Source organism: Mastigoproctus giganteus, chromosome 10 (genome assembly GCF_048544385.1).
Source record: "Mastigoproctus giganteus isolate SK-2022 chromosome 10, ASM4854438v1, whole genome shotgun sequence".
NCBI lineage: Eukaryota > Metazoa > Arthropoda > Arachnida > Uropygi > Thelyphonidae > Mastigoproctus > Mastigoproctus giganteus.
Window position 1 is genome coordinate 42,468,037 of NC_143584.1, and position 12,935 is coordinate 42,480,971.

A 12,935-nucleotide genomic window follows, 5' to 3' on the forward strand; every position below is an offset into this window, starting at 1 on the left:
GGTTTGAAGGCATTAATCAGTTCTGTTAACTCAATTTACATAACTTTACTTGCCTTCACTTTATACCTTGAACTAGTTTGATTCAATTTTTGATTTGTTTTATGCACACACAGTAACTGCTTCTGTAAAACTTTTTTTTTTCTTTATTTTAACAGGGAAAAAAAATTCTTCAAAAGTTTAGCCAACAGAATTAAAGAAAACATCAGATATTAAATCAAAATTGGAAGATGTAATTTTAGGCCATGCCAGTGCCAGGAATGAAATGATGATGAGACGTAAAGGTAATGGAAACATTTTTTTTTTTTTTTTAAATTCTGTTGCAGTGTTCAAAATTTTATATTAATTTTATTTAAATTTTTTGCTTGTCCATAAAAATTTCTTGCAAAGGCATTGTACAGAACGTTTCAAAATTCCACTGCCAAACTTTCAGTCTGTTGAGGAATGTTGAGGAATATCAGTCTGTTGAGAAATCAGTAATAAAGAATTAAGCCCTTTTGAGTATGGGCCCCAAAACTACTTTTTTTGACTAGTACAACACATGCAGAACAAGAAATGTACAATTGAGATGCAACTTTAGCCCTCGTGCATGTCTCACATATGCAATAAGTGATTTGTGATATATCAATCACGAAATTGCAATACAACCTTTCAGCATCAGTTAAGAGTTAAAATGCCAACCCGCACTGGACCAGTGTGGCAGATTATGGTCCATTGCAATGGATGGATAATGGTTGTAGTTTAAATTTTTTTTTTTTTTTTTTTACCTAAATGGGTTACTTCGGTAACCCATTTACGTGTACCTGTGTAACCAGCCTTCCCCAAAACATGCTAGCTGCTGTATGGGCAAAACTTTCTAATCCTGCTAAGTACTGAGAGAGAGAGAGAGAGAGAGAGAGAGAGAGAGAGAGAGAGAGAGAGAGAGAGAGAGAGAGAGAGAGAGAGAGAGAGAGAGAGAGAGAGAGAGAGAGAGAGAGAGAGAGAGAGAGAGAGAGAGAGAGAGAGAGAGAGAGAGAGAGAGTGTCTTTATTGCAACTAAATCAATACAATGTACATAGATATAAGTGAAGTTGCAACTGTCCTGTCATGGCCAAAGGCCAGAGGCTCACATCAGAATAGATAATTAGTTATGTGAACACTGTAAAATTAAAAATGTAAGCATGTTATTACACTTCCTCACATTACACATTATTAACTACATTTACAAGCTACATCATACAGGTCTACATCATATTTACAATAAAAATATACATATAATATACATGATTGGCACTTCTCTCTCAAATGAAATTTGTCTTGGCACAGGAGAGCTTGGCAAGGTGGTGTGGAGGGCGCACGAACTTCTTATTCGATTTTGGGAATTGGAGCGAGCTCCTAACACTTCTTTCCTGTAGGTTTTATTGCTGCAAATCCAATGCAAGTCAGCGTAGAGCTGCCGTACCTCCGGTAGCATTTGGTTTGGGATGAAATGGTCTGAGATATGAAGCCTGCGATTCCAGAAGCAGAAGCAGAACAGACCAATGTTCTGGCTTGGGTATTCACCAATAACACAAATTCCAAATGCATGGTATCGAGACCTGACCCGTGGTTATTTTAACTGTAGCTATCAGTCATTGTATTTCAGTGATATCAGTCAGTCGCTGCATCCCCAGTGAGGTAGCTAAGGCTGTAGTTCTGTCCTGTGGTGGAGACAAGCTTTCCGGTTAGCCCATTTCAGTAGCCAGAATTCTGCAGCGAGGATTGGTTTCTTCATTGTAGTAGTTGCTGATGCCTGCACTTCAGCAGCATAGAGGAGTGCAGAATAAATTACTGTTCTGATTAATTTCTTAATTATATTAGGCTCCTTAACATAATTAGTTGTTGTTTAGCTGCCCGTCGGAGAGAGGCTGCTTTGGTTGTGATCTTGTCTGCATGAGCGTGAAATCGAAGTTTTGGGTCAAATACTATTCCCAAATCTGCATGGGATGAGTGACAGATATTATAATTCCATTGAGTGTTGGGGCTATTATTGTAGGGGTTGGTCTGAGAGAGAACACCATTAGTTTTGTTTTTTGTGGGTTGATTGAGAGTTCATACTGTTTGAGGTAAGAGGTGACGTTGATGAGAATATTATTGATACACGCTACAGCCTCAAGGTGATTGTTGCAAGTAACAGGTGTTAGAATTTTTATATCATCTCCACAGGTGATGATTTTCTCATTGTTACAGACAAGAGGTGCAATGATGGCTGTAAATAATAAGCCAGATAGGACTCCTCCTTGCGGGACACAAGCAGAGATTGCCTTCTTGTGCGATTGTTCATAGACATTGACTTGTAGTACCCTCTCATAGAGGAGTGATGCTTTTAACCAGAGGATATTACCTTGGATTAGATAGTAGTCTTCTATTAAGTGAAGGAGCGCCGACACATTGATGGTGTCAAAGGCAGCTTCAATATCCAGGTACGTGATTGTGAGTTCCTCTTGTTCAAAGGCAGATAATATATTACATGTGGTTGCAAGGAGGTTCCTCACTGTGGATCAGTTTCAGATAGTGTAGTCGATCTGTGGTGGCTTATCTCCAAGGATCTGATTCATTAAGGTGGGCAGCATATTTTTTCTATGATTTTCAGGATCATTGAGGGGTTAGGTATTGGCCAAAAGTGCTTAGGTAGATTGGTGGTTTCGAACTTTTGGAAGTGTTCTGACAAGGTAGCTATTCCAGGCTTTAGGAAAGATTCTTGTGGTTAGAATTCCGTTGAAGATGGACCTGAGCAGTTGGAAGATGAAAGGACTGAGGCATTTTATCATCAATTGTGGCACTTTGTCGGCCCCCACAGTTGCTGTCCTTGGAAGGGAGTTTATCTCTGCTGTCAGCTGGTGTGTAGAGATGGTGATGGAATGCAAGTTGTCTTGTTGTAATTCATTGTCAGGACATAAAAGGGAGTTTAGTTGACCTGTGGGCATATTGAACCTGGTAATGTGATGTAGCCATTAAGCTGGGTCCAGCTGATTAGGAAAGCTATGGGATCTGAAGCTGTATGGGATTTTCCCTTTTTGAAGTTGGGCACCCAGGTATGCTGTTGTTGCTCTTGATTTCTCCCTATTAAATTGCGCTCATGCCCTTGAATAAGATATTCTGTCAGAAACATGTTGAGTTCTTTTCCAGTTCTGGTTTTGCTGCTGCTTTAATAGGAAGGCCATGTGTACATTTGGATCCCACCAGGCTTTGGAGTGAGATGAGATCGTTATGTTCTTTGCGAAATATTGTGCAATGGTGTTTTCCCAGTTTGTTAATAGTATTACATCAAGCGAGACGTTACATGTTTCAAGGATATGCCAAGGCAGGCATTTTTGGACATTAAGGAGCTTGGGGGCTGACGATGACGGCCATTTGAACGTTTTTTTCAGACAGGTGGTCCCCGAGTAGGAATAATTATTTTTGCATAGATAGTTTGGTGACCCAATTTGTAGTACATCTCAGGTGGTTTTCTCCTCTCATAGAGCAGTTATCGATTAGATGTATATTTGCTGACTTCAGGTAGTCAACAAGGATCTTCTTGTGGGCTGTGAGCTGTGGAGTGAGGTTGAAATCCCCAATGATGATATGATGAGCAGAGGGGTGAAAGTGGGTTATTGCCTAGTTGGCTGCCTCAGTAATGATATCCATTGTAGGTACCGGCAGGATATACATTATGCAATGTATGTACATTACATCCACAATAGATATCTATCTATTGTGGATGCGTTTCTGAGCAGTGTGATGGCTAGGGCTTCGAAATTTGGTGAGTTGCTGAAGTTTGTGTTGATCAGTTTGAAGGGCAGGTCTTTGAAGAACATAGCAACACCACCTCCCGTTCTATTCCTCCTGGAGGTGACCTCCGTCACATAGCCTACTGGTGTAGCTATCACTATGTTCTGTTGCTCGTGCTCAAGCCATGTTTCGGATATAGTAGTAGTAGTAGTGGCATGTGATGCAAGAAAGCAAGTGTATGAGCTTATGTAGCATCAGCCAAAAGAAAAAAAAAAACAACAATCCCTCTAAATGTTTGTCCGTTCCTCCTTAAATTTATTTAACCTTTCAACTTCCACAATGACAGATGGAAGTTTGTTCCAGCAATTAACCACCCGCTAGCTAAAGGCAAATTTCCGCACATCTATTCTACATCTGTCCTTCCTCAATTTCAATGTATGCCCCCTTAGGTTCGTAGTCTGAACGAGTGGAAGAATCCCATCAGAATTCAACGTGCTCAACCCATTCAAGGCCTTATACACCTCAATCAGATAACTTCACAGGTGCCTAGTCTCCAACTGCTGCAATTTGCAGAACTTAAGCCTCTCCTGGTAAGAGGATTCCTTCATTCCCCTCACCAATCTTGTTGCCCTTCTCTCTACATGTTCAAGCAAATCTACATCCTTCCTAAAATGAGGCCTCCAGACCTGCATGCAGTACTCAAGGCGTGGCCTGACCATTGCTTTATACAGAGGGACAATCACCCTGGCAGCCTGTCTGCATTGCTCAGAAAACTTCATATCTGACTACACGATTACTCACAGGTCTTTTTCATTTTCTACCACCTTAAGTGTAGTACCACACAGCAGTTGGTACGTTTCTCTGGGGTTACTTCTACCCATATGCAGGTACTTTGCATTTTTTAATGTTAAACTTCAGTTGCCACTTCTCAGCCCATCTGCCCATATTTTGTACATCCTGATGCAGTAACACGCTGCCATTATTGTCATTAACAATCCTGCCAACCTTTGTATCATCTGCATTCAGTAGCTAAGATATTGAATTCGCCTGCTAGCAGAATCTGCTGCATAGTCTGTTTTATTTCGCAAGTTTCTAATGTTCTGATACATTACACTTACAGTGTCAGAGTGAGGCACTTACAGTAAATTTTTGGACTTCGAGAGAGGACGTACCCCATGAGGTCATGGGTGTCTCATTGCAATCACTGTTGGGATTGGGCAGCGTAGCTTGTGTTGCTTGCTCGGAGAATTTGCACTATGGGATAAAATCGGGCCATTGTCTACTGCGATGGTAGAACCGACTGGCTTGTTTTCTGTATGGCATAAAGGGCACAACCATTGTTGAGCCTGGATCTTGAGTCATCTTCCATTCAATCGAGTGTCTAATGCGTGTTCCGCAATGTTTCTCAGAACATGCATCTAGAATGGACGGACGATAACACCAATTGGCCAAGAAGAGGGGTTACTGATAGCTTCGACAGATGTTGCTTCACAGGATAACTTGAATGAAGAGTGATTATTGCTCTTGGTAGGTAGCTTAGTGACTTTTGCACTGACATTGAGGTCTTGAAAGAGGACATTGCTATTTGGTCAGGAGTTGTTAGGGGACGTACCCTCGAAATTAAAAAAAATTCTTAGAGGTTTTGTTGCCATGGGGAGTCATGGCTCTGAGCCTAGAAGAGTTTAACATGTCTGTGTTTTTCATCTGTGCTCCTGGTTGCTGTGACTGTTTGACCTTTGGTGATGGAGTCTTGTGAGTGGGAGGAGCTCAGTTCTGGCCCAATGTCTGCCCATGTTCTGATGGCTGATGTCATCTCTTGGTACAATTCCCATGTGTACCGATGGTATAATTTCTGGACTCTTGACGGCTGCATGAATGGACTGATGAGTTGTGCGTGTGTGTAGGTTATGAGGTACTCGCGATTGCTGGTTGGAAGGGATGTGGAATGCTCAGTCGGTGGAATTTTTACCTTTTCATTTAACGTGTCGGTTGAGGACTGCATTGCAGGTATATTGCCTTTTGTATGGGAATGCGGTATTTTCTCTGTGTAGTGATCGATTTCTGCAGCTTTTCCACAACACTCTGAGACAGAAATAGAATGATTTTGGCCTTCATTTCTGTGCTGATTTCGTGGCCTGGTTGGTCATGGGGTTGCTGCATTTCACATCCTCATAAATTTTGCTAGAGAACAGATCGGAACACTTATCAGAGAAGGTATCAAACTCCGATTGTACGCATTTTAGTAGCGCTGCTTTGAAGTTGCTCAGCATTGGCAAGAAACTCATCGGTTATATGAGGTTGGGTAGAGCAAACAGGAGGGTTTTTGTTTCGCAGCTCTACTGAATACTGCCTATTCGTCTCTGCTGTGACTTCCGCATCAGGGTACATGCTGACATTCCTTGCCATCCAACTAGGTACGCCGGCCTTGGGTGTGCAGGTCCTTCAGTCAGTGAGGCAGTACTGGTGCGGGAGGTAGAATTGAGATCGTGCTGTGTTCCCATGGTGTGCTTACTTGTGTGAATCTCTTTAGTGTTACTGGTTTCACTGAGAGTATCCTCTGAATCATTTAATCCGAGGCACGGAATGCCACTTTCAGTATCAGTGGTCGATGTGGCTGGCTGTGTTACAGATTTTCTTGGAGATACCCTCCAGCAGTGGGCACAAACATAACACACTTTAGCTAACTTTGACACTTTCTAACGATTTGTGACCATCCAGAGCAGTTTCTGCACAAGGAGTAGCCGCAGTCGCTATTGCATATTAGTATGTTTGACCTTCTTCAGACAGGCCTGACAAGTATGTATACAATCTTCTGCCTGCATATTGCTTATTTCACTGCTACTATTTGAAATCAGCGAATTTTAACATTGATCGTAATGCTTTAACAGTGGCTACCGCATAATTCTGTTAGAGCAGACAGTATTTTGCATCTACATTCACACATGAGGAGCTATTAAGGACTGAAAATGCCAGAAGGATATCAAATTATAGCAGGGTGCTTAATGATTTTGTGTAAATTTTGTTTATTTATGTTGATGTTAAACATAAGAAAGGCACCTGGGGTGGATAGGATCTATCCAGTTATATTAAAGTAGGAGGCGGCGGCGGCAAAGGAACTAAGCAAACCCATAGCCATAATTATGAGAGCATCCTTGAACTCAGGGGAGGTCCCCACGGACTGGAGATGTGAAAATGTATTCCCAGTTCACAAAGGGGGATTGAAGGGTGACACGAGTAATTATAGACCAGTTAGTTTAACTTCTGTTCCGGGTAAAATAATGGAGTCACTGGTTAAAGATGCATTGGAGAATCATCTAGACAAGGCTGCAGCAATAATTCAGACACATCATGGGTTTGTTAAGGGAAAGTCTTGTCTGACAAATTTGATTGAATATTATGATGTGGTTACAAAGGAACTGGATGCAAAAAATAATTTTGATATCATGTACTTGGATTTCAGGAAAGCTTTTGACACTGTTGCACATGGAAGACTATTGGTGCATAATGGTATTAAGGGTAAGTTGCTACAATGGATAAAAGGATAATTGAGTGGGAGAAGACAGAGGGTGGTAATCAATGGGCGCTGCTCTTCGTGGACTAATGTTATTAGTGGAGTCACACAGGGTTCGGTGTTGGGTCCACTGTTGTTTTGTTTATTTATCAATGATATTGATGAAGGTATATCAGACTTAGTGTCGAAATTTGCAGATGATACAAAGGTTGGCAGAGTTTTAATGACAGTAATGGCAGTGTGCTACTGCAACAGTATCTAGAAAATTTGGGAAGATGGGCTGAGAAGTGGCAATTGAAGTTTAACTTGACAAATGCAAAGTACTGCATATGGGTAGAAGTAATCCCAGAGGAACGTACCAACTGTGTGGTACTACACTTAGGGTGGTAGAAAATGAAAAAGATCTGGGAGTAATTGTGCAGTCAGATATGAAGTTTTCTGAACAGTGCAGATAGGCTGCAAGAGCAGGTCATGGGGTTTTGTCAATGATATACAGGAATTTTGCTAGCAGGGAAAAGGAGGTGATTGTTCCTCTGTATAAGGCAATGGTGAGGCCATGCCTTGAATACTGCATACAGATCTGGAGGCCTCATTTTAGGAAAGATGTAGATTTGCTTGGGCGTGTAGAGAGAAGGGCAACAAGATTGGTGAGGGGAATAAGGGGATCCTCTTACCAAGTGATGCTTAAGTTCTGTAAATTGCAGTGGCTGGAGACTAGGCACCTGCGAGATGATCTGATTGAGGTGTATAAGGCCTTGAATGGGTTGAGCACACTGAATTCTGATGGGATTCTTTCACTTGTTCAGATTCAGAAGGGGTTTTTACAAACCTAAGGGAGCATAAATTCAAATTGAGGAAAGACAGCTGTAGAATAGATGTGCGGAAATTTGCCTTTAGCCAGCGGCTGGTTAATTGCTGGAACAAACTTCCATCTTTCATTGTGGAAGTTGATAGGTTAAATAAATTTAAGGAGGAACTGGACAAACATTTAGAGGGAATGGTTGTGTGAATTTTTTTTTCGGCTGATGCTACATAAGCTACACTTGCTTTCTTGCATCACATGCCACGATTACTATTACTTTAAGGAAATAAGGTCACTACTGTTTGTGAGCTTTCAATTTCGTATTGGGTTAATTGTGTTAGTTCCAGCCACTGTCCTCAAGACGTTGAGATGCGAACAGGTCGCTGTATTTAGACATGTGATAGCACAAGGATTCTGAAAGTATCAAATGGACATCTGCCATCATTGAGAGGAACATTATTTTTAACTTACGTTCCACAGAGCACAAAACAGTACGACTGTTCACCTTCGTAGCATGACACTTTAAAAAAAAAAGTGTCATTACTATTTTATTACTCAAAGTTTATATGATTCTGACATCTCCTTTTTTGTTTCAAATTTGCAGTGTAGTTATTTTAATTTATCTGATTAAGTAGATGAAAATGTTTCTTATTTGTTGTGGAATTAAGGCAATAAATGTAATTAAATTAGGAGACCCACCATTTTGTTCATTGTATGATATTTGTAAAAGAATAAGAGAAGTTTACCTCAATATGATACGTAGAACACTTCTGTATGATACTCTCCAGAAATTAACACAAAAACAATTAAAAAATCGAAAATCTTACATTACAGTAAAAAATAATTAAAAATCAATTTAACACTATTAAAAATTAAGTAAATAATTAATTTAAAGAAAAAATTGCAAAACAATTTTTGCATATTATTCAACTTTTGCAATTCTCTTATTCTTTTACAAATATTGATATCAACGTAGAACATATTGAGCACTATAGCTCTGGTTCATACTATCATATTGTATGATATATAATAGCAAGATATAAAGACCCTTTAATATTGTTTTGCATAATATACAGGTAGTCCCCGACTTAGGCAAGGGTTACATTCCACAGAAAGCTATGTAAGTCAGAATTTCCCTAAATGCTTATGCAGCACTCATAACTATGTTTGCTGAATTTGATTGAAGAAAAAAAATTTTTGATGAACATGTAAATAGAATTATTTATTCATTTTTTTTTTTTTTTTTTTTATCTCATTCGTAGTTAAAATTACAAAAAAGTGAGAGGACTGGCATAATATCAGCAAGTTTTACCTTTCGATCATCATTGCCAGAATCAGTCTCCAGCTGATAAGCATGCCGCTGTAGAGGTTGAGGGCGGGCTCTCGAAATTTAAAAGAGGTTTTTCCAACACATCACAAAATTTCTCTGCTGCTGCAGAATTAATACTGGCGACTTCACACATACTTTAATGTTGTGGAAACCAACGCGATGCTTGAACCTATTAAACCACCTGTTGCTTGCCACGAACTTGGCTTGGGCTTTGTTGTACTTATCGTTAATATCTTCATAAATACTTGTTGCTTTTGCTTGAATGATCATTAGACTCGGGGGGCACTCGCTTCTGAATCTGATTTTCCATCCATATTATTAATAGCTTTTCCATCTTCAATTTAGTACCTGAATGCTCTTTTGTGATCACTATTGATCTTAAATGCATTGATCCTTTAACGTGTTCCTTTATACACGCACTGTCCTTTAAAATATTATTCACTGTTGAAGCAGCGAGACTGAATTCTCGTGCAATAGATGACAAACTTAGTCCTGCTTTGTACTTAATAATTTTCATCTTCATTTCTAAATCAATTTTGTTTGGTTTCCTAGCACTACCACCACTTGCACTTTCTGTTGGTAGCTTTCCCTTCACCATTATAATAAGTAAATAGGAGTGAAGAGAAGATTCTGAAAATTTATTTGTTTTTTATATGATTGAAGATTTCAGTGAAGGGAAAACACACTTCAGCATAATAATGCAAAAACTCCCACTATTCCAGTTATTGGTATTATTGCAAATGCAGTAAGATCGAGTTTACCACCCATTTATAATTAGATTTCACTAACAGAATAGCCCAATGAACCGGAAACTGCAAACTGTTTTTATTATTTTATGGTAGTGACCTCCAGAAATGTTCTTTAGAAAAATATCAACAAAGGTGTTCAAAATTGATTCTTATAACGGAACATATGATAATGATAGTGCAATTTCCATTTTAAAAATGACCTTTTTAGAGAGATAAATAGCTTAGTTATATAACAAAAATTTCAATTTCTGAGATCTTGCAATGAATTAACAAAAAAACAATGTGTTATTGGATTCATTTCACTTTTTCACAACACCTCCATTTATTCCTATGGGATGAAAAATATGTTTTCACAATCTTTTTCAGTTTGCACCGCCTGGCAAAAACTTATGTAAAGTCAAATTTACGTAAGTCAGGAAGTGCCTGTAGTAGGTGTATATGTGACTGACCTGAATAGATTTTGATGTTTCCAGATACACATTCCATGTATATGTGGTATTTCTTGTGATATGCATACTGCTTTATTTGTGAGTGATGTGCAAGGTGTAGATTTGCAAGATCTGCAAATCAGGTAGCTGTATAAACCTTCAAAGTGTTTCTTCTGCATTCAATTGTTTTCCAGTGCAGTTATGTTAACTAGTATCTGCATGTAATGCAATTTTCATATTGTGTGCCTTTGACAATGTCAATTCATGATTAAGTGAACAAACCAAATATATTTTGTTACATTTCTGGTAACCACCTTGTTGCAAAACAGAGGCAGAGTATAACATCATTTGTGAAAAAAATGTATATGCTGCATTTTGGAATTATATTAATTGACCAAAATGATAAAATTGCCCTCCCCATAAAGCATGAAGGGCTTGGGTAGTTTGGGGGGGGACTTTGCTATTGTGGGGTTTGGGCAGACTAGGATGATTGTGATGTTTGGATTCTAGGCTGCTTATTGGCTATTCTGATGAGAAGACCATTTGATTGTACTGAGAGAAATACCAGAAGGTGGTAGAATTCATTTTTCTTTGTTTTTCTTGGAGTCCTTGATGGCTCAAATTGGGCTCTGATTTGAACCACGAAATGTTCTGGCTTGTTGATAGTGTGTGTGCAGTCATGAAGGATGTGGTGGCAACCTTCTTCAGCGCTACATGTGGAGTTATGGTATGGGGTAAGTCCAAAAGCATATAGATTTTTCATTGAATGGGTAGGTACCCAGTCAGAGAGAAAGTAGTTTTCAAGCCTGGTATGAACCATGGTTTTGTTATCAGACCTTTATTACAATCATTCCAAATTTGTTTGCCAAACTGGATGTAGCCTGTTTCTTATGTTGCTCTTCTTAACATCATTTACATCTTTTTTTCTTTACATAATTTTCAAGTTTATGGGGATGATACCAAGGGCTTTAGCCTTTTTATATTTCTCTGTAGGCAATTGCACAACCCTCTAATGGTCACTTCAAGATCTAAATTTAACCTTCCTCAGAAAACTTGTAGTGCAGAAGTTGACTGTTCTGCAGGCTCATGTGATTCCTAAGAATATTAATCTTTGTTTGAAATCCAGATGTCTCCTGATTAGAGTTTTCAAAGCAGACTTATACTAAATTTCTTGTGACTTTAAGTGTTTAAGTGTGAAAATGCTTGCATAGAATCAGTACAGCATCCCTCTTGATGACACTGTTTGATTCCAAATTAGCAGCTTGGTAATGCTTTCCCATTTAGTCTCCAGTCAGACTTGGTCATATTCACTTTGAGGATCATTCTGATGAATTTCTTAATTTTATTCTTCACACGAAATGCTGAGTTAGGTATCAGTTTTAAGATTGCTTGTTAGGTATCAGTTTTAAGATTGCTTGCTTTCATGAGGTAGATAAGATTCCTTCAGTCAGGCAAGCATTAAAGAATTGCAGCAGATCATTTGATAGGCATTTTAGGATGGCATATAGCAATTTAACCCAGGTTTAAGACCAGGAGTCTTACAGAGAGTTTCAAGATTAGCTAATACAATATTTATTGAAAAGTTAAGTAATCAGTAAATAATAATAATAAGGGTGCGTTGTAACCCTGTGGTTACAACGCACCCTTATTATAGATGCTGGACCACCAATATCATGGATCCAGGTTCGAATTCTACCATGGAAGGAAAAAAATCATGAAAGTCACTTCACGTACCTACCTACCTACCCCAAGATTGAAGTGGCAGCTGAGCTACTGGTGTCACTCCCATAACTACTACCCACCAATGGATCTCAAAGCTAAAAACACAGGTCCACCTCCATTGCTGGATGAAGATGAGAAGTAGAAATATTGAACATACTTCATTGAGTGTTGGTGCAGGATTAAGTCGCCTGTGTTCAGGCCTTAGGCAGAGGAGTCATGCTGAAAAGTCAGATACAGTCTCCCACGGACAACAGTGGGCCGAGTGGCTCTCTCTCCTGTATGGCTACAACAACCAAAGGCAAAAAAACCACCTTTTGATCTTCTTCCCTCCTTCCTAAAGGAGGGAAGAAGAAGAAGCCAACGCATGAAGTGGAACATTGAAATGAAAACATGCATCATGCAAGCATACTACGAACTTCTGAAGCTAGAGACAGACATGACAATCTACAGGAGGAACCTACACACCAAATGGTTGGAATGGTTCCTGACTGTTCAGGTCACTGAACAGGGAATAGAGCAGACCAGAGATGGGCCATCGTGAAGAACATGATAGCTCCTACAATCTTGGAAAAAATCAAGCAGGATATGAATGACAACAACAGTACTGACACAGCAGAACCAGAACTGAAGGAGGAACAGCAAGTACAAGAACTACAACCTCGAG

The 12,935-nt window shown here is 39.4% G+C and overlaps 1 protein-coding gene across 1 annotated transcript in view; it reads left to right on the forward strand.

Moving 5' to 3' along the window:
• Zir (dedicator of cytokinesis) overlaps positions 1-12,935 on the forward strand; it is an 869,757-nt gene that overhangs the window by 482,213 nt on the left and 374,609 nt on the right. Inside the window, 2 exon segments of the mRNA XM_090382918.1 lie at positions 156-183; positions 186-281. Of these exon segments, the coding sequence (XP_090239044.1) occupies positions 156-183; positions 186-281 (124 nt within the window).